This window comes from Dipteris shenzhenensis, chromosome 12, assembly GCF_047967505.1.
Source record: "Dipteris shenzhenensis isolate YYH24624 ecotype China chromosome 12, Dip_SZ_1.0, whole genome shotgun sequence".
Classification (NCBI taxonomy): Eukaryota; Viridiplantae; Streptophyta; class Polypodiopsida; order Gleicheniales; family Dipteridaceae; genus Dipteris; species Dipteris shenzhenensis.
This window is the reverse complement of record NC_141607.1, coordinates 38,172,981-38,199,678: the sequence shown is the minus strand read 5'-3', so window position 1 is coordinate 38,199,678 and position 26,698 is coordinate 38,172,981. Positions and strand designations below refer to the sequence as shown.

The following is a 26,698-nucleotide window of genomic DNA, read 5'->3' as shown; positions in this document are numbered from 1 at the left end:
CTAGCACGTGTTGGTTTAGTGATTACACATCGTCATGAGGTGCCTATGGTATGGATGGCTATATCGAAATAGAGCAGCAGATTCAAGGTTGCATAAGTGTAGGCAAGAATCATTGAGCCAGACAATATCACATTTAACTCGTATGCCAATATGGAAACTCTAGAACACGGTTGGGAGATTCATGCAACTATGACCAGCAACAGGTAGGAGTCACATGGATGTGTCCTACACATGGCTTTCATAACTGCACTTGTCAAGATGGGAGCTATGATTATAGCTTTTGTGCATAATTCACATGACAAAGGCACTTTGAATGTTTTCCATCAGAGGAAGCTTGAGGGCTTCAAGCTGAATGAAATCACCTTTGTCTATGCTCTTGAAGTGTGTGCCAGTTTGGCTGCTTAATAGAGGTGTAGGCAAATCATGCTACTATATTAGATCATGGATGTCTCCAACGCATGGCTTTGGAAACTGCACTTGTCAAGATGGATGTGATGTGTGTTAGCATGTGCAAAGCAAGGAGATTGTTTACCATAATCCCTTATGACAATGGTCTCCTGGACTACCATAATTGTGGCTTTTTACCACAATGGGCATTGCTTCGAGGCATTGGATAGCTTCCATCAAAGGGCAGCAAGTTGATCAAGGTTACAGCAAAAGCACTGCCTTACAGTTGGCTGTCCACAGGGAGTAGTCTAGAGCTAAGATTGCAGGAGGTTATAGCAAGCACTGCCTTACAGTTAGCTGTCCACAGGGAGTAGTCTAGAGATGAGATTGCAGGTAGCATCAGGCCTACCATCTTGTGCCTTGGACTTAGGATATTACAACAGGAGAAGCACACAAGGTGGAGCTTGGACCTGAGCAGATTTTGCAGCAAGGGAAGCTTTGTCTATGTTCTTGAAGCGTGTGCCAGTTTGGCTTCTTAACAGAGGTGTAGGCAAATCATGCTGCTATATTAGATCATGGATGTCTCCAACACATGGCTTTGGAAACTGCACTTGTAGAGATGGATGGAATGTGTTTGCTGCCTTCTGTCCTGGAATAGACAGCCTTGCTTTGCTGCCTTTGTAGCTCCCAACATACCTCGGGTGCTGCAGTCTACTTGCAGACCTCTGACATGAGCCTGACAACTTTGCATTGATAACTTTCACCGCTCCAAGGTACTCCTATAAAGTTGCAGTTATCTGCCAGTGATCTTTTGTGTAGTTCCTGGTTCCCACATGGTAGCTAGCATGCTGCCCATGTTGCATCCCTACCAATGCTGTCAGTTTTTCCCGCATGCATGGCCACATTGCATTCTGACCCTCTATTAGACACCTCACCCATACTCTCCCATATGTTGCCAACAATAAAAGCATGGATCTCTCGCCCTTTCTGTAAGGCTGCTACACTAGCACTGAGAACACAGACAAAGGTTACCTTGTATGGCTTCACAGCTTTAGCCTGCTTTTGACTGAACAGTTGTAGGGCTTCCTTGCTGAACCCGTTCTAAGCAGAAGTTGAAATTATGGTATTCCATGAGACCACATTTCACACAGGCATCACTACAAACACAGATCTTGTGTACCAGGATGGTGTGCGAAGCAGAACCAGACCTGGTGGAGCAGGAACCACTGGATGAAAAGCCAGGAAAAGATTTCAACATCGAAAAGTTCCAGAGGACTATGACCAGGGAGTTACTGGAGCATCTTCATCGACATGTTGGCATTGGGCCTAGATGTGTCGGTGAGAGGGGGTGTTGGAATGGTCATCTCCCCATCTGTAAGCCCCCATATGAGGAGAGCATGGGGGAGGGAGACCTAGGGCAGGATGTGCCCAAGAGAAAAGAAAGAGAGGGGGCTGCCACATGGGCAGCACCTCACATCAAAGAGACCAGCATGGCTGCAACGGGCGGAACTTGTGGAAGGAGCAGAAGGCGGGGACAACAAGTCTTGGATCTAACCTAGCAAGAGGTCAGTCAGGAGCAGCAAACATGGCGCAGGATTGCGCAGACAAAGGCGCCTATGTGGAAGGCATCTGTGTGCAGATGGATAGCTTGCGACAGAGCCTATAGGTGGCGCAACCATGGAAGGGACCAATTTTGGTGGCCATTGGTTGAGGCTGGTGGGTCTGGTTGGAGCCAGCAAATCAGGCCTGGAGATGGGCTGGCCAAGGGGGCTGAATCCCTGGAACAAAGGCTAAAAAAGGGCCTAGAAAAGACCCTTATATAGGTCCCTGGTTGGGCTGGTAGAGGCAGCCAACCAGGTCGATTTTTAGGGCAGACAAAAGTCGGCTAAGAAGGGGTCTGCCAGTCAGTTTTTGCAGCAGGCCTTGGGGCCTATAAAAGGAGAGGCCTTGGGCCTCATAATTTATCCAACAGCTCAGCAAAAAGAGGAGCCTGAAGACATTCCCTTGGGCCTCATCTTGGAGGTGAAGGAGAGTTGAAGGTGTGCTGCAGACTGAGTTCCCTAGAGGCTGGACCTTGGCTGTCTTCTAGGGCAGCAAGGTGTTGTGATCATCATGTTCTCTAGAGCAGCCCTCTGATAGCAGATAGGAGCAGCAAGAAGGCAAGTCTTGGGCCTATCCACAGGAGGTGAAGGTGACCCTGAAGGAGCTACAGACTAAGCTTGAGTGGCAGACCACCTAGGCTGGTTTCCAGACAGCAAGGTGGACATGATTGTTCTGGACGGAAAGTCTACAGATGCTCAAGGTGGAGCACGAGTCTAGAGATAACTGGCAGATAGGAGAAGGACCTTGTGGTAAGATCAGAGGACCACACCATTGGTGGGACTCTGGACCTATCTCTTTTGTATTGTGTCCATAGCTTTGGATGGAAATATATTATTTTGGTGGTTTCTCTATCTGGCTAGTTCATTGTCTATTGATGAGTCTGCACATCTATTTTATGCACATAAGTTAAGAAGTTTGTGATTCCACGCCCTACACCACACTGTGTGAGCTCTTAGGCATTACTATTAGTCTTCTGCTGTCGTACCCTCTGTTGGGTAATCTCTAACACCTACACTAGCACATGTATCTAATACACAAGTAAGAGTTATCTTGTTTTTCTAGACTTGTATTTGAATTTCTTCAAACAATTGTAAAGCTTCTTTGCCAAATTCATTCTGGGCTTACGTAGCGATCATAATACTCTTGGAGTATTTTGTTGAAAACAGCTTGTGCATACTCCAAGCTTTCACATTTTCCATACATTTTAACAAGAAGGTTACTCAAAAATCTATTATCCAGATATCCATGCTACTGATGCACATGCTCACTCTAAGAACTAAACAAGGATTTCCTCATTCAAGCTTTCAGGATAGCAATGATAATTCCTTGCAAAGCCAATCTGATAGTGCCCATCCAATATGTGTATATGACAAGGGTTTCTAGTTTGTAACTACTTAAGCACCTTCTTTGCAACCTTGGACCACTCACAATTCCTCCATACTTGCCAAAATCTGATTTCGTATACCTCACCCAATGGATGTCATCATACAGGCTTTCAAGAAGACAGATGCCTTCATTCCTCACAAGCCCACTCTTATGGTGCCTGTCTAACCTAGGTGTGGGAAAGCCCCTCCTCATTCCTAGCTTCTCTTTTGCAAGCTTGAAACCATACAAAGTCAACACACCATATAGCTCGCTGCACATATAACTAGAACAAGAACCACCCAAGATGTTGATATGGCATGTTAGCCATTTTAACACTAATACCTAAATGAAAATTACTATATACTAAATGCAAAATTCTATATCCCAAACTCAAATTGGTACATGCTATATGCAAAATACTATGTGCAAAATACAAAATCATACATTCCTAAATGCAAATTACCATGTGCAAAATGCAAAGTGCTATGTTCTATATCCCAAACTCAAATTGCAACATGCTATATGCAAAATACTATGTGCAAAATGCAAAATGATATGAACCCAAGGAAGGGCACATTCCTTGGTCTTATAATTTTTGGAGAGGAAACGTGTCAACTCTCCCCCCACACGAATGTGTGGTTAGGTTTGTTTGTTTATGGGTTGGATACAAAGTGCTATGTGCTAAATGCAAAAATACTAGTTAGTCAATTCTATGTGCTATATGCAAAATACTATGTACAAAATACAAAATCATACATTTCTAAAAACAAAGTACCATGTGCAAAAAGCAAAATGCTATGTTCTATATCCCAAACTCAAATTGCAACATGCTATATGCAAAATGCTATGTGCAAAATGCAAAATGATATGAACCCAAGGAAGGGCACGTTTCTTAGTCTTATAATTTTTGGAGAGGAAATGTGCCGACTCTCCTCCTACACGAATGCGTGGTTAAGTTTATTTGTTTATGTGTTGGATACAAAGTGCTATATGCTAAATGCAAAAATGCTAGTTGCTCAATGCTAAGTGCTTATTCTAAATGTAAAATGCTATGTACAAAATTCAAAGTGCTATATCTTAAATTCAAATTGTATGTTAAACACAAACTCCTACGTGCAAAAAGAAAGAGCTATTTACCATGTTCTATATTCGAAATGCTATATGCTACATTTAAATTCCTATATGCTATATTCAAATTGGTAAAAATATAGAGTGTTAACAACCTTGATATTTTGTTTACAGATTATTCAAATTGATGAATTCAAGTCATTTTTAACGCTCTAATCTACAACGGCAAAATAAAGTAGGTGCTTCTACTTTAACAAATAATTTACTTTAAAAACATGAAAAGGTCACTTATTGAAAGAAGAGAACGTGCTTCCTACATTAGCATAGAAAACAAGAAAAGATGATTACAACCGAGTTTCTCTTCATGGCTATTCATCGATAAATTTCTAAAAGAATGGAACTAAATTACTTCTCAATATATTTCGAAGATGCAATATTGTGTATTTTGTGGTAGAATAGAATTTAACACAGGTTCTTTTACAAAGTTAAAATCATTAATATCACTACTAGAATCAAGTATAACACCATATGACTTTATCCAATACGTTCATAAGTTTGCATGTAGAAAATGGCCTAGGAAATAGGTCAAAAATGGCTTGTAAAGCATGCATAGATAGTCCATTCAGAAAGTTGTACTCTGTTCCCTATATTTATAGAACGTATTAGGTGCGAACATATTTCAAATGCAAATGCTTTCTATAATCGATATATCCCTAAACGTTTCTAAAGATATTACAACTTTAGCAACATGTATACTACAAAGAAGATCGATGTTGGATAATCCACTAATATGTTGGAATCGTCAACAAAAATTTTATAGTAACTCAAATCCAGTGCGCTTAACCATATCTCCTTCTTTAATGGCATGTGCATTGAGTCTTCTTTATCTCTTCAAGCTGATGTAGCTCCAAGTAGTCAAGTAGCTCTTGTGTGCCAAGTTGCTTCTAAAGGTACTTGCTCTTGAAAACCTTGTAGAGGCAGCTTGATGATTCAGAGTTTTCGATTGGCATTAGCTTGACGTTCTTGTAGCTCGTCCTTGTTGCTTCGACGGTCGTGCTATTGATGCTTGCAATTTGAGCTGCTACGCATGGACGATTGCCAACAACCTCAAAGTTTTTTGTACTATAAAATTGATCCATTAAATTTTCAAAAATGCAAAATACTATGTACAAAATACAAAATCATACATTTCTAAAAACAAAGTACCATGTGCAAAATGCAAAGTGCTATGTTCTATATCCCAAAATCAAATTGCTACATACTATATGCAAAATGCTATGTGCAAAATGCAAAATCATATGAACCCAAGGAAGGGCACGTTCCTTGGTCTTATAACTTTTGGAGAGGAAATGTGCCGACTCCCCCCACACAAATGTGTGGTTAAGTTTATTTGTTTATGTGTTGGATACAAAGTGCTATTTGCTAAATGCAAAAAAGCTAGTTGATCAATGCTAAGTGCTAATTCTAAATGTAAAATGATATGTACGAAATTTAGAGTGCTATATCTCAAATTCAAATTGCTACCAAATATATACAAAGTGATAAATGAAAACTGCTATATCCCAAATTCAAATAGCTACAAATATATGCAAAAAAATATATGCTAAACACAAACTCCTATGTGCAAAAAGAAAGATCTATTTACCATGTTCTATATTCGAAATGCTATATGCTACATTTAAATTCCTATATGCTATATTCAAATTGGTATCAACATAAACTAGAGACGTTATAAATTTTGAGTGAAAACAATAAAGTGTTAACAACCTTGATATTTTGTTTGCAGATGATTCGAATTGGTGAATTTCAAGTCAATTTTATTGCTCTCATCCACAACGGGAAAATAAAGTAGGTGCTTCTACTTCAACATATAATTTACTTTACAAATATGAAAAGGTCTCTTATTAAAAGGAGAGAACGTGCTTCCTACATTAGCATAGAAAACAAGAAAAGACGATTATAACCGAGTATCTCCTCATGGCTATTCATCAATAAATTTCTAAAATAATGGAACCAAATCACTTCTCAATATATTTTGAAGATGCAATATTGTGTATATTGTGGTAGAATAGAATTTAACACAGGTTCTTTTACAAAGTTAAAATCAGTAATATCACTACTAGAATCAAGTATAACACCATATGACTTATCCAATACGTTCATAAGTTTGCATGTAGAAAATGGCCTAAGACATAGATAAAAAATGGCTTGTAAAGCATGCATAGATAGTCCATTCAGAAAGTTGTAATCAGTTTCCTATGATCCAGACTATTTACAAAATGTATTAGGTGCGGACATATTTCAAATGCAAATGCTTTCTATAATCGATATATCCCTAGACGTTTCTAAAGGTATTACATCTTTAGCAACAGATATACTACAAAGAAGATCGATGTTGGATAATCCACTAATATGTTAGAATCGCCAACAAAGATTCTGTAGTAACTCAACAAACTTACTATCAACAACAAAACACGTTCTAGCGTTTAACTCTAGAACAAACCCCATATTTAAAAAATACTTGACAATGTATGAACGATCGCATCCAAAACTAGGAGTAAGTTCTTTCTTCAGAAGTTATTTCAGATATTCTTGAAAGACACTCTGCTGACTCACCATTCGATCTTATGAAAATTGCACATGAGGACAACTACTTGTCATTACTAGAACAAATCAACATGCTACAACTCATCAATTCAAAAAAAATACATCACATGAAGTCGTGACAATTGTACTTCATGATTCAACAAGAATTATTGAGCGTCAGCTCATAACATCTATGGAAGGTCTGTCACAATGTGACGAATTAACACTAGAGTATGCATTATTCCCATTCCTCTATCCTTTTAGATATGGTGCTCATGACGGCAAGATGTTCTTCAAGGTATATTTAAAAATCATAATATCAACATTGTTCTCCATGTTCACTCTTTACAAACCATACTTGTTATTGATGTACCAAATACGTCAATCTATTTTAATAGCAAACTCTACTCAAACTACAATATTACAAAGAGATATTGACCAACAAAGACAACAAGATCTAAGAATATCTGAACAAGAGATAATTAGACGTATTCTTAAGTTTCAGATACCAAGTTCTATTCTTGGATCTCCTTCATGGCACCGTAGAAACTTAAAAGATCTAATGGCAATGGTTGACACATGGGGCCTTCCCAATATATTCCTTACACTTACTGCAAATGAGGTATCAACCACAAGATGGTGTGAAATTGATCAAATAGAAACCATGGCTAAACAATTCAATAAAAACTTCACATGGAGAGATTGTCCAATTGAATACGCAATGCTCTTCCATGTTAGACTGCAACAATTCTTAGCAAGATATATTCTGTGCGATAAAGGACTACTAGGTAGAGTCAACCATCACATCATAAGATATGAGGTACAAAATAGAGAATCTATGCATGCACACATGATGCTATGGATAGATGAACAAGACATAGATATTGTATCAAACCAGATAGATGCACATATCCCTTACATGAATGATTTTAATAATTGGTCAGAGAATTCAATTCAAAGAAAGCTTAACTATATGGTAAAGAGAAAACAAATCCACACATGTAGGCAACCTTGCAATCTATTTAACTCAAGCACAAACCACAAATGCAAATACGGATTTCCATATCCAATACATTTAGATACTAAACCTACTATAGATCCTCTCACACAAAGATGGATCTACTTCCATCCATCACTAGAACATTGTAATGTCGTTCCATACCATGCAAGAATATTACTCTTGTGGCAAGCACATATGAATATTCAGAAAATAACAAACACAAGCCTGTCATATTACCTTCTAAAATATGCTATGAAAATCAAACCCATGGGACACATGAACTTAAATCCTAGTGATGCGATACTTCTAGGACTAGATAATCTAGATCCAATTAAATTAAAAATGATATCTGCATACATTCTTTCAAAGCCAACATCTCCAATAGAGGTAGCATTGTCATGCTTACAAATATCTACCATCAAAGAAGCGAATCTGTGCATTTCATTGACTTCTCTCCCTCATCTATGCGCCAAAAATACCTTCGTAAACATTGTGTTTCTGTAATGCATCCTATAGATACATATTGCGGTCGTCCAAGTGTCATGGAGAACTTGACCTTCTATGAATTCTGAAAAAAATACAATGTCCAAAAGTCAAAGAAAAAAAACAAAGATAACATAACTATCGTAGATTCTTTCGAAAATTACGTGCATCCATCAACACGGATCGTACGTTTCACAGATTACCACCTTGCTCATCATTTTGAAGGATTTTTTTACAACCTTCTACTAAAGAACATAAATTTTAGAAATGAGAACAAACTAATATGCAAAATCTATCAAAAAACTTATTTGAAGAACAGCCAACAATAAAATATGGCAACATCAGACGAGGTACGTTTTCAATATTAAGAATTGTAGTATTTCTTCACATTAGTTTATATTCTAATTTATAATACATTACTATTTTGCAGATCTTTAAGTAAAGCCCTATTAGCTCAACAAGATCAAGAGAAATCAACAAAAAGAATAAAGAGACAAAATTATTTCTTATATACAGCTCAAATACGTCTTGCAAACATGACTGAAAAGGAACCAAATGAATACATTTATGGATGGAGCACACTATAAGACCTTAGGAATTTCATGGATAATAATCAGCATGAAGTACAACAATGAAAGGCATAACATGGAAACAAAGAAATGAGAACAAATGGTTAGTAACCCAATTTTATTTATAAAAAATGATTAAAATTTAAATTTTAAAAATACAATAACATATACATAATATCAATTCAAACATAATGCAGGTCTAACTAAGTACATAATTCAAAAAATCACAAAAGAGGACAATATCATTACTCCAATGATGTTGAGAACAGAAGCAAAAGCTATAATAAATAAACACTCAGAAGAAATTTCAGCTTATTACCTTGAACTTCTATACTTTGGCTACAATGTAAGCTTAGCCGAACTCTTCAAAATAGATCATAAGACTGAAAATGTCATACTAGCGGAGTTCAACAACATGTTCCAAATAGATGATAAAAAAAAAGCAAAAGAGTTGCCATTTACCATAGAAGGTATAACTTCCATTATTGATATAAATTTTACAAAAGAAGCATATGGCGAACATTTTGAGTTTTTCCCGACTCCACCAAAGAACAATATATTTCAACCCCCTACAGATACATTCTTGACTCCATATCTTAAAATACATACAAACTTTTATCTTCTAACACACAAGAAAAACTCATCGTACTTCATTTTGCTATTTCAAATAGGAAATCACGAAGAAGACAAAGAAAAAGGCACAAAAGGCCCATATTACATATACTCTATTCTATGTACATAGCACCAAACCAATCCTCCATTAAAATTGAAACATGATGTTAACAGATACAAACCGTTCCACTCGAACTTCAAAACATAAATCCTAGCACTACAAACTTTAAAAGCAAAGCGGATACACTCGAAGAGAAATACATAATAGAACTCAACACAACCGACTTAAAACATTGCTACAATAACCTCAATGGAAATCCAACATCTACTAAAAAATTTACTTTCTCAAAAATAGAGACATAATCTAGTATATTTAAGTAGAAGCTCATTTTCAATACCTGTAAAAAACTTCATATTTCAAACTATAGTAAAGTCATAGTATTGAAGGACTCTTAATTCATAGCATATATTACTCAATTTTTTTTGTTTTCAAAGCATTAATAATTTTTTTCAATACACAAAATAATTCATTTATGAACTGTAATAACCTCTTTTAAGTATACTACATAAATTTTCATGTATTGTTACTCTTATAAAATATTATAGTGTATTTCAAATATTTCTACTATTATAGTGCTCTTCTTGATATCATAATTAATTCTTCTCAAATCGCAAGTTTACATAAATCTATGTTCTAAATTAACTTTAAAAACTAAGTCAAAATGAAAAATATTATTCAACAATTTTTAGGAAGCACTAAAATCATTTATATATATTCTAGTTCAATACAACTACCTACTCGGATCTAGTTATGAGAGGTTTTCTATGGGCATTATGCCTCACCCAGCTATGCACATAAATTTTAATATGAAAACTTTCAAAAGCATAACATCAATAAAATGTATATGGTATCACTCAACGACACTGCTCATGAGCAAGAGCATTGGGTCACATTAGCCATGGCATAAGCCAACTTACAACACAATATGTGATTGATAGTGATCACAAACACAACTACTCAATACAAGCTTTCCTTGGTTGGGATTGAGCAACACAAAGGGTGTCAACACCGATTGAGAGTGTATCTGGACAATATCTCACCTTTAATGTTTTCCATGTATCTTCTCTATCCTAGTCTATCTTCTCTTTTGGTTATCGATTGTTTTAGAACCGTCTAGCATTGAGAAACAAAATTCTTAGTATGTGCTAGAGACTCCCAACTAACAAATTCTTAGCTACAACTTTACTAGCAAAACAAGGCATCCTTTCAAATATGTCTATTTAAAATATGGAGGTATTTATTGTAAGCTACTTATAATTAAATATATGCATTTACAAGAGGCTAAAAGTTACAAAAGGTCCATATCTATTTTTGACGTTAAGTGGCTCTCTCCCTCTCACACACATCTCTCTCTCTCTCTCTCTCTCTCTCTATATATATATATGTAGTGATTCTATCAACTATTACATGAGCACTGAGGTCTAGGCGGACAGGATTTTTCTATAGACCATCAACATGAACGTGGTAGTAGGATGGAGAAGATATTATATATTATTATTGAGAATCGAAGTCTACCTAGGTCCTAAAGAATCAATTCTATTTGATGTAAAAGCTTGCAAATGATCAATGTGAAAGCGATATATGTACACATAATTTGTTATAAAATGAAAAGTCTTGGAGCTGAAAGATCGTAATATTAGAAATGACAAGAAAATATTAAAAATAACAATAGTAGCTAGGAATATTGAGCACCATAAAATTGACTATACTACTTCATAATCTGATCAGGAACTACCTCACTGATGAAGTTCTCCTCAGCGTCACCAGCATCTGCTTGTAGAAAAGTTACCTTCTCGTTCTTGACCTCGTCATCTATATCTTTATCTGGGGGAGGTACTATATTATTGGCAGACTCTCCTACATGAGTGTTACGAGTGGAGCTTGATGGTGTAGTTTTAATGCCAGCAGCAAGAGCTTTCGCACTAACGATGTAACGTGCCCTCTCACTCTCCACAAAGGGTGGTGCAGTAGAACTATCGTGGACTGATTGTTGCAGTCGAGGAGCAATATCCAAGTCTCCATTATTTGATACTATGCCTAGGCGTGAATAGCTGACTCCAGTATACATCCCTCGCAGAACATAAGTGAAGCGCGAGCCGGACCGAAGTGTAATGTGCATGGACGCCTCGTAGGGTAGATTTATACGGCCTCTCCCGATGCTGGCTGTGAAAGTATGCCAATGGCGAGGAGGAATGACCCCTGATCTGTCCCATTCCTCTATCTCTGTCTCTTCGGTGTTATTCTCATATGTTCCGCTCACACTCAGCTCCCATCCAACTTGAGCTCCTACCTCTGCGACCTTGGGGATTCCTCCACTTATACTCGCACTTACATGATAGTGAAGGCCTGAAGTGATGGACCATGAAGAGCTTGTTGTGATGGTGTATGAGCCAGAGTTGGTCCAGCTCTTCTCAGAAGTGTAGCTGTGATTCTCATCGCGGATGTCCCGAACTCGAACGGGTTGTATACCCGCGGCTTCCAAATCCAAAGTGGGGTAGCGCACATTTGTCATCTGAGCATATGCGATATTGTTGAGGAATACCAAGCCCAATGCATGAATTCCGTGAATGTCGGCCCCCTGCCAACCTCGCACACCCACACAAATGCCGGATGCCACGTGAATGGGGTATTCTTGCTGCAGACCCCATCTTGTCATTTGGTGTTGGAATGATCGGTTGCCCATGCTGGTGTGAAATTCGATACCCCCGGAACGTGTACCTGCATAGAATTACACGCGCAGAGTAGTATTGTTTAGAGCATCTACGAATAATAAAATTATGATTGTGTGTGTATATTAGTGCAGGCTTCCTCACCTATGCCATTGCCCCATAGCGAGAGGCGCTCTATGCGCTCCCCATTCTCGAAGGTGAACTCCTTGTATGTCCCTCTGGCGGTGCCAAAGGTTTGGGGAGAGTCCAGACTGGTGAGCCATATCCGCATTCCCGCGAAGCCAGATTCGCCAGCCCACAAGCCGATTCTCCTCAGCACCCCGCCGTCGGTGCCCACCCCAAAGTTGAAGTAAGTTGAACTGGACTCCCTCCCGCCGATGATGTGGACAGTTGCAAGAATGGACATTTTGATGTAGTACCAGTGTTACCGTGGCCGGGCGTGCTCCTGAATAAACAACTAGCAGAAAAATTAGTTAGAGTAAGAAACAGATAGCATGTGGACTGTGTTTCCCTGCATCGTATTAGGCTCTACGGATCATTTGCTTCTAATTTAATGTAACTGGGTACTCAAATTTCATTAAGGGTGCATGCATTCTGGACAATAAGATGCAAGCTGTAACCATAACGCATCGTTATCGTCGTTAGACTACTTAATAGCTATATACAAAAAAACGAATTAGCTACTCAGTAACTAGCAGATTAAGAATGACTTTTAACCAGGAAATTGAAATCGGAAACAAAAGAGAGCCGCAGAATATTTGGGGAATACATATGTGGGGAAACTCTATAGCTGAGTGAAGCAGTAGAGTACAAGAGCTGAATTCGGAAGTCATGCTATCCTAAGGGTAGTACAGACAAACTCTCTCTCGCTCTCTCGCTCTGCTCGAGCTTGCATTAATCAAAGCACGCAAGAGCTTTACTAGGAGTCATAACAGCAGGGCAGTGCACACACACTCGCTTTCTCTAGAAATGAAACATAATATCACCTAGGGCAGCTGCTTTGCTGCTACACCAGCTCGGTCCTCAATGGAACTAACAACAACTGCACTAGCTAGTAGCAAATGCTCCAGAGAGACCCTCTTGTAGTTGCTCGGTTATAATCTCTTGTAAACCATGTGCCTTAGACTTATAGTCATATAGTATATGCGCCGGCCTCCGAGTCCGGACCTTAGCACCGACCAGCAGTGGCAGGAAACGCTCGGTCCAGCACCACCCTGCCATGTACAACAATACATATCCGTGACTGATGGGATTGCAATTTGACGCTGGCGCATCTCCATGATGCTCAATTTGGACGGCACCGATTGCACTGGTGACACGTCTCTTGTTTGGACCACCCGCCATATACAATACATTTTAGCGTACATATCTCTTCGCATCATTGTGGACGGCACTGACTGCACATGCGTTTTGGTCCGGATTGCACAGGTGACACATCTCTTGTTTTTTGGCGGGGGAAATTCAAAATTGTATTAAAAGAAAAAGGACCTGTACATGAAAGGAAAAGCTGACTGCCTTGAAGAAAGGCAAGATCAACCGTATGACATTTTACATCCAAACTGAACTTATAGTTCTGAAGGTCTCGTTCTTATGACCAAAATGCTGAAGAGTCCTCTTAACATGCTGAACGGTATTTCCAAATATTAGCCAAGGTTGTAGCTCTAACCACCTCCCAAATGGAATACAAACTTTCATTTAGTTCCAGAGAGTCCCCTAGAAGGACCATCTTCCACCTTACCTTCATGTAAATCTGGACTGAACTCAGACTTTTATTGATTTCCTACCAAACTTCTCTCGTATAAGAACACTTCCATAAAACATTCTTATGTGTCTCCTTAAAAGCATTGCATAAGGGGCAACAAAGGCTAACATCCGGTTTCCATTTAGCAATTCTTTCGCAGACCGGTAGCTTGCTTATTAATATCCTCCAAAGCATGAGATTGAGTTTGAAGGATGGTGTTGCCCTCCAGACCCTTCTCAGTCTAGCTGCCCACACATTAACAGCATCCAACGATGCATGAAATTTCCATTTTTCTTTGGCCAGATGTGGCACTAATCCCAAATCAGTTTCAATCAGATCTTTCAGGCATACTTTCGAGAACATTTTACCCAACTTCCAAATAAACCCTCTAAAACCCTCATCATGAAGATAGTGCTGGCTAGTGGGCCAATTGTCCTTCAACCTGTCTAATATTTTGTCTACCACCTGAGCCTCAGAAACTGTGAGCTGAAATCTCTGCATTATTCAATCCATGCCCTCCCATTTTTTGCAACTTGGGTCCCATATCTGTCTACACATAGGGTGGGTTCTTAAAATTGGAGGACCATTCGAAAAGGCCCATTCTGTAAGCCATAAGAACTTGCCGAAAGAGGCATCACCATGAAGGGCTCTAAGTCCACTCCATGGACAATCTCTAGCCTTAATTTTCCAGATCTAGATCATCCTATTTAACAGCTCAGACTGAGGGACTTTGATATGAAATTCTGAAAGCAATACATCTTGCCAGGGCACATCTATACCCTTAGGTGCATTCGAGCAAACCCAGTGTCTAGCTATTTTAGCCCATGGTTGTGTGCTACACACATGTCTCTTGTTTGGAGCACCCGCCATGTACAATATGCATCTTACACATCCCTTAAACCCTTGGCATCATGCTCAATGTGTACAGCATTGACTGCGTATGCATTTTGGTCCCCGTGACCCTCACACGTGCATAATTTCAAATGTTTTCACCTCTACATGCATTGAGAAAGCCATAGATCTGAGGCCCGAGTTTTCAATCTCGGGCACCTATGGGCTTGTTTCCCCGCAGCCCAAATGAACGCATTTGGGTGCGGGTGCTGGCATTTATTTGGTTCCCACAGACCATAATATTTGGGATGTGCTAGCCTTTCTAGTAGTCGGGTGCGAGAATGAATCCACATTTTTTTGGTGGATTCAACCTTGCACTGTAGGTGCGCCGCTCTCTATCACTTGTGCCAAGCTCCTCCATCTAATCGTTTTCCGCCACTCTTGTAGTAGGTTGTAAGTATTAATTGCTTTTGTTGAATCACCACACTAAGGATACATTTTCTTGTCTACCGTTTGGCTTGGATGGTTTCGCCTATTGCCTCGACTGGGTGCTCACATTGCCATTGCACCTAGCAGGTGTGGAAACAGGCCCGATGTAAACTGGAACAGCATATCACACTGTGATAGATCTGGTTGTAAATAGATGCAAGTTGCAACCACGATGAACTAAACGATTCCCTTTTTTTAAAGCTTGATGCTACCCCCAATAGTTGTAGCTGAATGATTTCAAGGGGGGGTTGGGGTGGTGAGAGGACTGGTCATCTTGGCCACTAGGGTGTGGACCCTCTGATTGCTAAGGTGCATGCAAGCGGGAAAAAAAAGCAGCACTCCCTTGCTAATTTGACCAGGGGAGTGACATAGCTCTTAAAGACTTCATTATAGATCAGAAGAGTATTACCCACCAAAGGTCTTTAATTAGACATCCAGCCATGGACCACTGCCAATCATAGGTAAAAAGAATAGGGAAGTGTCTAAGAAATAAGCCTCCCTTTTCAACTTCTATGCGAGAACAAGGAACATCCAATCCATGGATATAACATAAATTATATCAAGTCCAGATCAAGATCCAATGTGAGAGAGGAAGTAATATGTGTATCCTGGGCTACTATATATTGTGAGAGTGAGACCAAAAATAAAAAGAGACTGTCTCTAACAGATTCTCTAGATGTAAATTATGAGGTAAGCATAAGTCCTCAAGGGCTTCATCTCTTTTAAATTTTATGCATCATGTGCATTCAAGAACACTTACATATGGATAAAATAACCCCTTTTCTTCAAAAACTTACAGTCTTTTTCCAAAGTTGGTCTGACAAAGCCACCTTGAAAATGTAATTCCATAACCTTTTTAAACTAATATAACCCTCGTGATGAACTCATGTGCTACACTTACATGTTTTTTGGTGGAGCCGCCAAGCATTATTGCAGCTCTAGTAGGTGTATTATGTTTATTCTATACCTTGTTGTAATCCTCGCATAGTACCCATTGTGAGATAGCTAAACAACTCAACTAGTTCCATAGGGTTTGTACTCTTAGTCCCATCACATTAGTTATAGCTATAGTACCAAATTGGGAATCAACTTGAAGGACAATGCCCTTGCCATAAGTATGATAATAGAGAACTTAGGAGCAGGTGGTCCTTCATGAGAGTCTCCACCTTTGTACACTCCATAGTAGAGGGTGTAATGATGATAATGCATGATAGATTGAGCTTGACCAAGCGAGGACCAAGCAATTTATGATCTTGAAACCAATTTGCACAATTAATCCTATACATTTTGGGTATGGTTGTCGTACCAAATTGGGAATCAACTAGAAGAACAAGGCCCCTACTAGAAATATGATTATAGAGAAACTTAGGAGCAAGGTGTTCCATCACTAGAGTAATCACCTTTATATGTTGCATAGTAGAGGGTATAACAATGATAATGCACAATAGACTGAGCTTGAGTGCATACTTTATACTCTTGAAAACAAATGATATCCATATTTCTCTCTGTATTTATGACTTTGGATATGTCTCTAACATTAAGAAGTATTGGACTCAAGATTGGGTCTTTTTTTCTTAGAGAGAGAAAGATCTTAGACCAATAGTGGAGAGCCATTGTAACGAAACTTTTAGTAATTCGGTTTTTCTCATATGCCCTTTGGATGAATATTTATTAATAGAATACATGAATCCATTTTAAAGTGCTTAGAGAACGTCTTCCATTGTAAGCTTTTTGAAAGCAAAAGGGTTGTTACCTGATTTACTTTAGGTACTTTCTCTCTCTTTAAATATTGAAAATTTCCTCTTGAACCTCCCACCTTATTCAATGAATGGCTTCCCTCTAAAAATCTTGCATGGCTCATCTAATGAATGGCCTTACCTCTCAAATTTTGCACCTCCTAGCTCATTCATTTGATCAATGGGTTTTACTTACATGGTTACCTTTTCCTGCATATTCTTCTCTTTGCATAGTAGATTAGCTTTGCTTTGCCCTTACAGCTTCTTTTCTTTTCTATCTGCTTTTATAAAATCCATACATCCTAAGTGTCCCTACTCCCATACTAATGCTATTACAACCAAAAAGGAAGAGGAGAAGAGATTACAATGATTTTGACAGAGGTAGGGTGAGAGATTTCAAGATCTCTAGCATAGGAGCAAGCATCAAGGAAGTGCTATCCAACATGTCTACAAGCACTTAGAACTGCATTTGGAAGGTTGTCCCATAGGCTTTCAAGCAAAAAAACAAAATAGTAAGTTTCATATTTAACTTACTATATGTGTTTTTTTTTTTGCACAAAAAAAAAAGTTATGAAATTAAAGAGAAAATATGATTGATCAACTTATGCTACAGTGCTGCCCATAAGGTTGAACAAACTTGCAATACTAGGAGAACACAAATGGGATGGATCCTTGTATTTGGATCAATGTTTCAATTTCACGTGGTGGCTTGTAGTCCACAAGTACCCTACTAAGGAAGCAAGTCTCACCTCTGTGCTCTTTCTGTAAGGTTGCTTTAGAAACTCACCTCCACCTTTTCTGGAGTTTCTCGGTCACTAGATCCTTGTGGTGCTCGTCTTTTGGAATCATAATTTTTTAACATGTGTTTCCTTACACTTGTCTTGTGCTTCTCTATTCACATGTATATCCTTCTAGCTTGGTAGACTGGTAGCCTATTGCAAGTATGATGAGAGCATTTGATGCATTTCATAGTTTCATTGATGAGCAACTTTGCAAACCTAGATTGGGTAGGCATTTGTTTAAGAGGGAAGTTTCCTTTAATGACTTATTTTACACAGCACCTCATATTATTAAGGGTTATGGATCTTTAGAACTCTATTTTCTACCTCCTTTTGATCATCCAAAGATAATGTTTTAGATTAAAGATGTCTCGATATGTGCAAAGATGTTTGAGAGCTAATGAAGTAACTTTTCCCTAACTAATTATTGACTTCATACCACTACATGTTTCTATAGACCTCTTTTGTAAAGAGCAGGTTAGACAAACATTCATCCTTCTCCACTGCTCCAAGACACCCCAAGATGTGCTCATGCATGTCTAAATCCAATTTGAAGACACTCTTGCCCTTCCTTCATTGTGGCACAAGTTGCATTTGGAACTTAATAGCTCTTACTAGATGAGAGTACACAAATTTTTGTGAACTCTAATGTAGCAGTTCGTGATTATGGCCTCTCTTGGATGTTTTTTTGTACCAAAAAGCTCCGACTACTACATCCCACTTCTCATAGGTTGTTCCCCAATCATCCTTAAATGCTTCCTCAATCTTGTCCTTAGGTTTTGTGCACTGCAATAGAAAGTATAGGTCATCTTTATCATTCTTCCCAAAGGCAACGACAACTGCAAAGTTATTCCCCTCTTCCAAACAGTTAGTGAGGTCATCGAAACTCTCCCCAAACTGTGGCGAGTCATTGTTTGTCTCTCCATTGTTTGTTACTCCAATTGAACGTAGAGGGAAAACTAGAACTGGCTTCCATGTCTTCACAGTTGCAATGTTCTCACAATCGTCCTATGATGCACCATTGCAAAAACAAGAATTTTTTCTTGTTTTAATCAGTTGGTTGTTTGAAAAGCCCCATATGTTATGCAAACCACGAACTTCTTTAATTTTCTTGCAATCATGTCGGCTTCTCCTTTGCACTTCATTCACTTTCACTTCATGGAACACTCTGTGTACTACACTATTCTTAAGGCTTTATTTATTGTATATTGAATGTGTGCCTATGGAGAGATTGGTTGTAAGCCATGTTACAGCTGTTGAGATATGGTGCCATGAGCACATATTAGAGGCTAAGGTATGGTATAGGAAAGAATTAAAGTAGCCACCCTAGGATGTGAACTACATGATGTGGAGATGTGAATCGAGGATATTCACAAGGAGAGATGTGGATCAGAGGATCCCACATGTGTTGACTATTCTAAAGGCACTCTCTATATAAGAGGCCTATCATGTATTGTTGAGTAGAGAAATGCACATACACTCAAAATTCTGTTTATGAGTCCAAGCTAATCTATCTTGGAACCTAACTGACTTGAGGTACATGTCATGAGCACTCTCTTCATTATGTTTTCACATGGGTTCCATTCACCTTAGAGCGCTCCATAGATCCTGAGGCATGCATGTTTTCTCAACAACATCATGGACATCATTGAAATTTTATTGAGGGCATGTTAATTGGTATTTAAACAGAGCTTGCTTAATAATAGCATCACATCCGTCATGTTTACCCTTGCCATGGCCAGACCCAAAGAAATTCCACATCATGTTTAGACCAGTCAGGGATTTTAACCTTGAGCCAAAGTAGAATTCACGGGCTGATTTAAATTAAGAGGCAGCATCATCTGACCACACCCAATGTTGTTTTATATTTTTGTATGGGTATTTTTCTTTTTCAGCCATTCCCAATGCAGTAGAAAAGCATGCTACACAAATAAGGTGTCAGTTCCCTATCATTTGAAATGTAGAAATTGTATGTGTGTTGCACTGACCTAGACTCCTGTGAGTCAACAACAAGCAGATTGGCATCAAGCGTAGAAGAATTAAGCAAATGACTATACGTGATATGTACAAGAATTGTTATATGCTTGTTGTACCAATGTGCACTTCAAGTATCTCACCTTATTCTTGACATGAATAATTTTCAGCAAAATCTATAACAGAGACATTAGTGTCATAGGGAGAATTGGCAAAGCATGTCCTGAACTTCTTATCCTGCCAGCTGGCCATGAAATTGTGAAACACATATTTTGGGATGGATTGAACCATGTGACCTATAAGCTCCCTTGACTGGGTGCTCTTATATGACAGTAGCCATCTCTTTTTATCGGATCCTTCAACATTCACATTTTCAAATCTCCTCCATTTTAGAGTAACATGGTTGTCTTCCTTCATTTCATTTGGACAGACATGAAATGTCTTCTTCTTCAACTTTAGACTGCAATGCCTACATGTGCCACAAATGCAATCAATGCAGTGCCACTCACGGTCTCCCTTTGGACAAACCAATGGCTCCCACAGAGACCTTAGGCTACAAAACCTGCTCTCCCTTGCAACACATGATGAGGATACAGATGACCTATAGACTATGCATTTATTGGGGAGGCATGGACATCGATCCCCATGGAGCAATGGTCCAACACGACCAGATCTCAAGTCATTCATAGATTGCCAAGCCAAGTCAAAGTCTATGTATGGTTTGCAACAACAAACATTCGTGTCTTTGAGTTTCCAGACATCCCAGGTCTTACAATGCCCTGGGGGGGTCACTTATAAAACACGTAACATAGCACGTTAGTGCATGGAGGGGTATTTTTGTAATAGGGGGACTTACATGGCATTTACATACATGAGGGGATTTATTAAATAGTACGTTAATGTAATTTATATATGTAGGTGAGGGGTGTCTAAATTTTAAGATTAGAAAATGTACAAATGCAAGAGGGGGTTAATCAATTACATGAAGAAATGTAAAAATGAAAGAATAGGGGTATTTTTAATACATATACTTGCTCGCACGTGCTATATGGTATTTAGGAAAAGTGCCCCCCTTGAGTACGATCCTCAAAGCTTCTCTGCCCAATTGAAATGTTCAGATTCTGATCTATAAACTTAACATACAACTCCGTCTACTGATCCAACATGCGGGAACAACAGAACACTGAGCCCTCTTTTAAATGGAACAATAGTATGGTGAGCCTCCTTTTTGCATTACTAAAACAAGACAAAGCACAGTTTGATTAAAGTATATAATGAAGCAAAATAATTTTCAACCACCACGTTGGTTTAGGACAGGTCACAATTTCAACTATCGGGCCGGTTTAGGATAGTCATAATTTTAATCATCGGGCTAATTTAGGATACTTATAGGGCAGTCAACCACCGAGCTAGTTTATGACACATTTAGGACATTCACAAATTCAACCACCAAGATGGTTTAGGACACTATCACAATTTCAACCATCGGGTAGGTTAAGCCTGACAGTCTTAACTTCACATATTAGACAATAACAAGTATATTGCTTTTCATTTTTTAATTTCACCATTAGAAAATAACAATATATTGCTTTTCGTTTCTGAATTTTACAATTTCAATCGCAATTTCAGTCAGTAACTGTTGTTTGTCTTGAACCAGCACTTGGCTGGTTTAGGACAATCACATTAAGTCGAACCCATCTCGGTCTAGAAATAGTGCTATATGACCCGTCTCCACTTGGTCTGGAGACCCAGCACCAGTCAGCTCCCTTGCCCTCTCCTACTCCCACTGCTACTCCTCACTCTATACTTAGCACTCGCAGTAACACCACTTGCTCTAACTCTACCACTTCCATGAGTCCTCCTTACCTGATCGAGGACCTGTCCTATGAAATCACCGTTGCTAGAGAGATAATAGAAAATAAAAAAGGCTCAACAGTGATGGCCACCATGAGGCGGTTGATGAGCCACGACTTCAGGAGCGGCATAGCTACTGATTGGTGGTACCAAGATGACCAAAACAAGCAAGTAGTCATCGATGAATTGAAAAGACAATATCCTAACCCCCTAAATTATGAGTTCAATTTAGATTCCATGAAAGAGCTCATGGGGGTCCTCTTGAAGCATCGTAGGTCAACCTTGCGTACTTCCATCGCAAAGGGGAAGCTGGACAGACAAAGCTGACTGGAAGTTTTTCAAGAAGCAGCCATCCCGAACTGTTTGAGGGTCAGAGGAGGGCCGCAAGGAGACGATTGGACTCCATAGGTACTTCGCGTACTTCGCACTTTGGTGCAAGCGGACGGTTGGCGTTCGAGGCAACCGTGGTAAGTCTACTTCCTCTCATTTAATGTATTGTTCTATTTGTTTTACTACATATTGCATGCACTTTATCTAACTCTCGTAAATTGGGCCCACAGCAAGCTGCAATGGGTCACCTTCCGATAGACACAGAGACGAGATGCGAGTTTTGCATAGGAATAAAGCCGTGGCTTATTGATGAATAGGAGGCACTAGGAGCAATGGTTGATTGGGTTGAGGTGGTTGCTCGCACAGTATAAGTCTACTCTTACTTGTAATCTCACTTTTTAAATTGTTTTATTCTTTAAGTTCCAATCTAATTTGCAATTAATATGGTTTCACTCTTAAAATCAAAGCTCAAACATCCCATTAGCAGAGGTGAGCGGTGATGATTGACGAGGGATTAGGCTTACATGAGGGCCAGGGATCAGGCGTAGCTCATGAGGGCCATGGATTTAGGCACAACTCACGAGGGCCAGGGATCAAGCTAGCGTGATGAGGATGAGGACGACGATGACGATTCAGATGAGCAGTAGTAGTAGTAGTATTAGTAGTAGTTTGCATATACTTCGCCATGTATATGCTTCTGCATGTTGGCTCATTTGAGCGATTTTGTATCACCCTTTTCGAAAGGGTAACTTTGTAACAAACAACGTTGTATATCTTCAACATGTATATGCTTTTGTCGCTCAGCTCGTTTGAGCGATTTTGTATCACCCTTTCACAAGGAAAATTTTGTAACAAAAAACATTCTTTTGTAATTACTAAAAAAAAACATTAGTGGGAAAAAATAGGGCTTGCTGTGGCCCTGTTGAGCCCCACTAATGTTTTTTTAAAGCTTCTGTTAGTCATCGCTATATAGCGATGTTAACTAGTGTCGCTTTATAGCAACGTTTACCAATGTCGCTATATAGCGACCGTTCCTTTTCGACGCTAATAGCGATGTAAATACTGGCCTTTGCGCCTGTGTGAAAAAGGTCGGTATTTACGTCGGAAAAGGGCTTGTGCCTTGTAGTGTCAAAGGCATATTTCCAGAAGGTGATCATGGTTGTGGACCTTGCTAGAGGAAGGATGAGTGACCTTGAGATCATGGTGCTTGGAAGATTTAAGCTGTTCACTTTTTGTGAGGGGACAGTTGGAGGATTTTGGCAATGGGATTGGTCAAGGTTGAAGGTGGGAGCATGATTGAAGGAGGTGGAACCATTTGGTGCCACCAAGGATGGACATGTATACGAAGGTGGCTGTCTTACACAAGATAAGACGTGGAGGCTAGAGGAGTAATAGCCTCTACTTGAAAGACCATTAATTGAATTTGACACTATTTTGTTCAAGAGGGAATTGACATGGAGCCTACATTGGGAGAATTCATTGCTTTTCCATATATGCAATGCATCTCTGGCTATTTTTTCTTGCCTAATGCAATAGACTGAAAACCATATTCATTATAGATGTAATATTCAGGCTCAAATAGTTCCAAAAGTTCTTGTGCTTTCTCAACATTCTAGGAATATTTATTCCTCACATGTAAGGCCTTTAACCTTGGGTTTTACCACTTTAATTTCCTTTCAACATATTATCCTCATCTTCAACTAGGTGTGGGCATGGTGCATGCCATCATAAAGAATCTTTCCCTCATCATCTATTGGATAGAATTTGAAACATCCTTCCAAATTTGAGAGCAATATTCTTCCTACTTGTTAGGATTCTTTGAGTCTCCTTTCAATATGTGGTCGTGTGTACATGCATACATACATACATACATGCATGCATGCATGCATTCATGCGTACGTGCATGCATTCATGCATGCATGCATGCATGCATCCATACATGCATGCATGGATTCATGCATGCATACATACATTCATGCATGCATACATACATACATACATACATACATACATACATACATATATGTGTGTGTGTGTGTGTGTGTGTGTGTGTGTGTATGTAGATGATATCTTTTAAGTGTTTGTGACACCCTTGCCCAACTACACCCCTACCATAGTGTAAGAAAGATAAGTTGTCCCTGAACTCAGATGGTAGACCTACATAGGCATGGTGGTGATTCGACAAGCAACATCAATGCCCCACTTAACCTACAACCTCATGTGTGTATTGGGAATATGGTGCCCTTCCAAATAAATTTGTCAAAGCTACATTGGATTTCTAGGCTATATTTGAGGTGGTCTAGACTCCATGTAGAGCCTCCTATCTGATTGGGATACATCGAGCAGTATATAGCCGGTCAACCGATGTACGTTGACTGGTTATAAAAAATGCATTTTTTGCGTTTTGAACATCCACAAGCATTTTTAATTCAAAAAACACATTCTTTTTATTAAGAAAATGTACTAAGAAAATCCTAGCATGTTAAGGCTAAGCTACGTTCGTGGCATGGGTTACCTCTTGGTTGGAATTCAACAGTAGTAGTTGTCAAGAACATCTTTTTTTCTTCAATTACACATGTTGCCTCTATCTATAATTTAAATGGAGTCATTGGTTGGAATTTTAAAGAATGATAAGGGCTTTTGTTTGGGCTACAGAGGATGGTAGAAGGCATATGCATTATATCCTGTGGGAGACTTTGAAAGCCCCCAAGCAACCCGGTGGCATAGGGTGTAGTTCTTTGGCGAGCTTACTCTCTCTCTCTCTCTCACACACACACACACACACACCTTCCTCTCTTTTGGTTAGACCCTGGCCCCCTTCTCTCTCTGTTTGTCTGTCTGTCTGTCTGTCTCTCTCTCTCTCTTTCCTGATTTTCTTATATATTCCTTAATTTCTCTTTAATTTTCTATTTTCCTTTATTTTGCCTACTTCTATTTGGTTTCCCTAGTTTTCCCTATTTATTTTTCCTTTTTCTAACACTCTATCTCCATTTTTTTAAAACAATTAAACCTATTTATTATTATTTTTTAAAAACCTACCTCAATTTTGTCCTTTCTTTCTTTCTTTTTCCCTTTCCCTTATTTTTAATTTTCTTTTTTATCCTTTATCAATGGATTTTTTTCTTTTCTATAAATTTCTAATTTTTTCTTTTAATTTCCCATTTAATTTTCTTATAATTTTTCTATGTTCTAATTTTATTGGGTTTTCTCTAATTTTTTACTCTTCGTCATGTGGTGTTCTGAACAAATAGATTGTGTCTCAGTATTACGCTAGTGTGCCTTCATGATGTCAAGAAAATTTTCAATAAGAGCGCAGGTCCGCACAAAATTTCAAATATTCACCCAGGAGCATAGTGCATCCCGGCCCCAAAATGGCCCCGAAATAAGTTTTGCGATTGGCTACACCCAAGCAAACGTTGACCCAGCATCCACCCCAAATTAAGGTGAAATTCTTAGCTATTAGAACCTCCCATCGATAATGATGCCCCCATAGCTCTCAATCAAAGAGTGAATACAAAGGACATCATCCCATGGGGCATCTACATTATGATGTAAGGATAGGTTAGAATCCATGTGAATGGAAGGTGCTAGTATGACGTAAGTGATGACTCCTAGTGCTTGATGCTTGTGATGCCTGAGCGCGGCACAAGATTGAGACCACTTGCTCTCAAATCTCTCATGCTCTTGCTCCATCTCCCACATGATTTGAGATTGCTCATGGGGTTGAGCTTGCAAAGAAGCTTTTGCACTTTCTCAGAAACAAAAAACAATATTTGGTAGACTTGTAGTCTCTTCCATGGGCCAGTTGTTGTATGGATAATGATCACTGGGATGACCACTAAAATAAAAACCATGCAAAATAGATGTGTGACTATCGAGAAAAACATAGTTAGGGGGATTTTTTTGGAAAACATTTTCCTAGCTTGCAAAGTTAAACATGATCTCACCACTAACCTATGTCATTTCAAATATGTAATAAATGCAAGATGTGGGCTTATTGTATTGGAAAAAAATTTGTCTCTATAAATACTAAAAGTGCATCAAGAGGCTAATACTTGCAAGCACTCTATCAAACTCCTTACATAATACCTCTAAACATTATTTTTGAGTTGTTTGCCTTTTGATAGATCATGCTTTAACTCTTTTTCAGGTTTGCAAATCAATGGACTTGAGAAAATGTTGTCAAGATAAAAGAGCTAAGGAGGGAGGAGAGCATGGAGGCTACCAATGATGGGGCACTTAGTCACCTCCGGCTTCCCTCAAATAACCATAAGTGAGATTGATAGCTACCATGTACTAGAGGACATTCTTAGGCTTCCCCTTAGTAGTACTTGGGTTTCACCCACACATTTCCCAAAGCTACCTGTGAAAGAGTCTCCCTTATGTAAATCAAGCCTTTCCAATATTCTCTATCTCTTCCCCCAAAACACCCTCACTTGTAGCATGGAAGCAAGCCAGAGGGAAGTAGGAAATAAGTAAGGGAAGATAAACAATTCGTTCTAGGTCTTGATACTCAGGCATTCTCAAGCAATTCAAGGGAGTTGTTTTGCGACACCATTCAC

At 39.0% G+C, this 26,698-nt stretch overlaps 1 protein-coding gene across 1 annotated transcript; it reads right to left on the bottom strand.

Annotated features, from left to right (window-relative positions):
* Nucleotides 1–11,347: 11,347 nt before the first annotated feature.
* Nucleotides 11,348–13,509, bottom strand: LOC147896183 (uncharacterized). Its single transcript, XM_087383151.1, has 3 exons — nt 13,389–13,509; nt 12,547–12,847; nt 11,348–12,451 (listed from the first exon to the last, which is right to left on the bottom strand). Exons 2-3 carry the CDS (start codon nt 12,806–12,808, stop codon nt 11,442–11,444), a joined length of 1,272 nt encoding a protein of 423 aa, XP_087239277.1. The 5' UTR covers nt 12,809–12,847; nt 13,389–13,509; the 3' UTR covers nt 11,348–11,441.
* Nucleotides 13,510–26,698: the final 13,189 nt, after the last annotated feature.

Coding starts and splice junctions, on each gene's coding strand:
- LOC147896183 (XM_087383151.1), bottom strand. CDS start 12,808: ATGTCCATTCTTGCAACTGTCCACATCATCGGCGGGAGGGAGTCCAGT. Junction 12,452..12,546: donor GCTATGGGGCAATGGCATAG/GTGAGGAAGCCT, acceptor AATTCTATGCAG/GTACACGTTCCGGGGGTATC.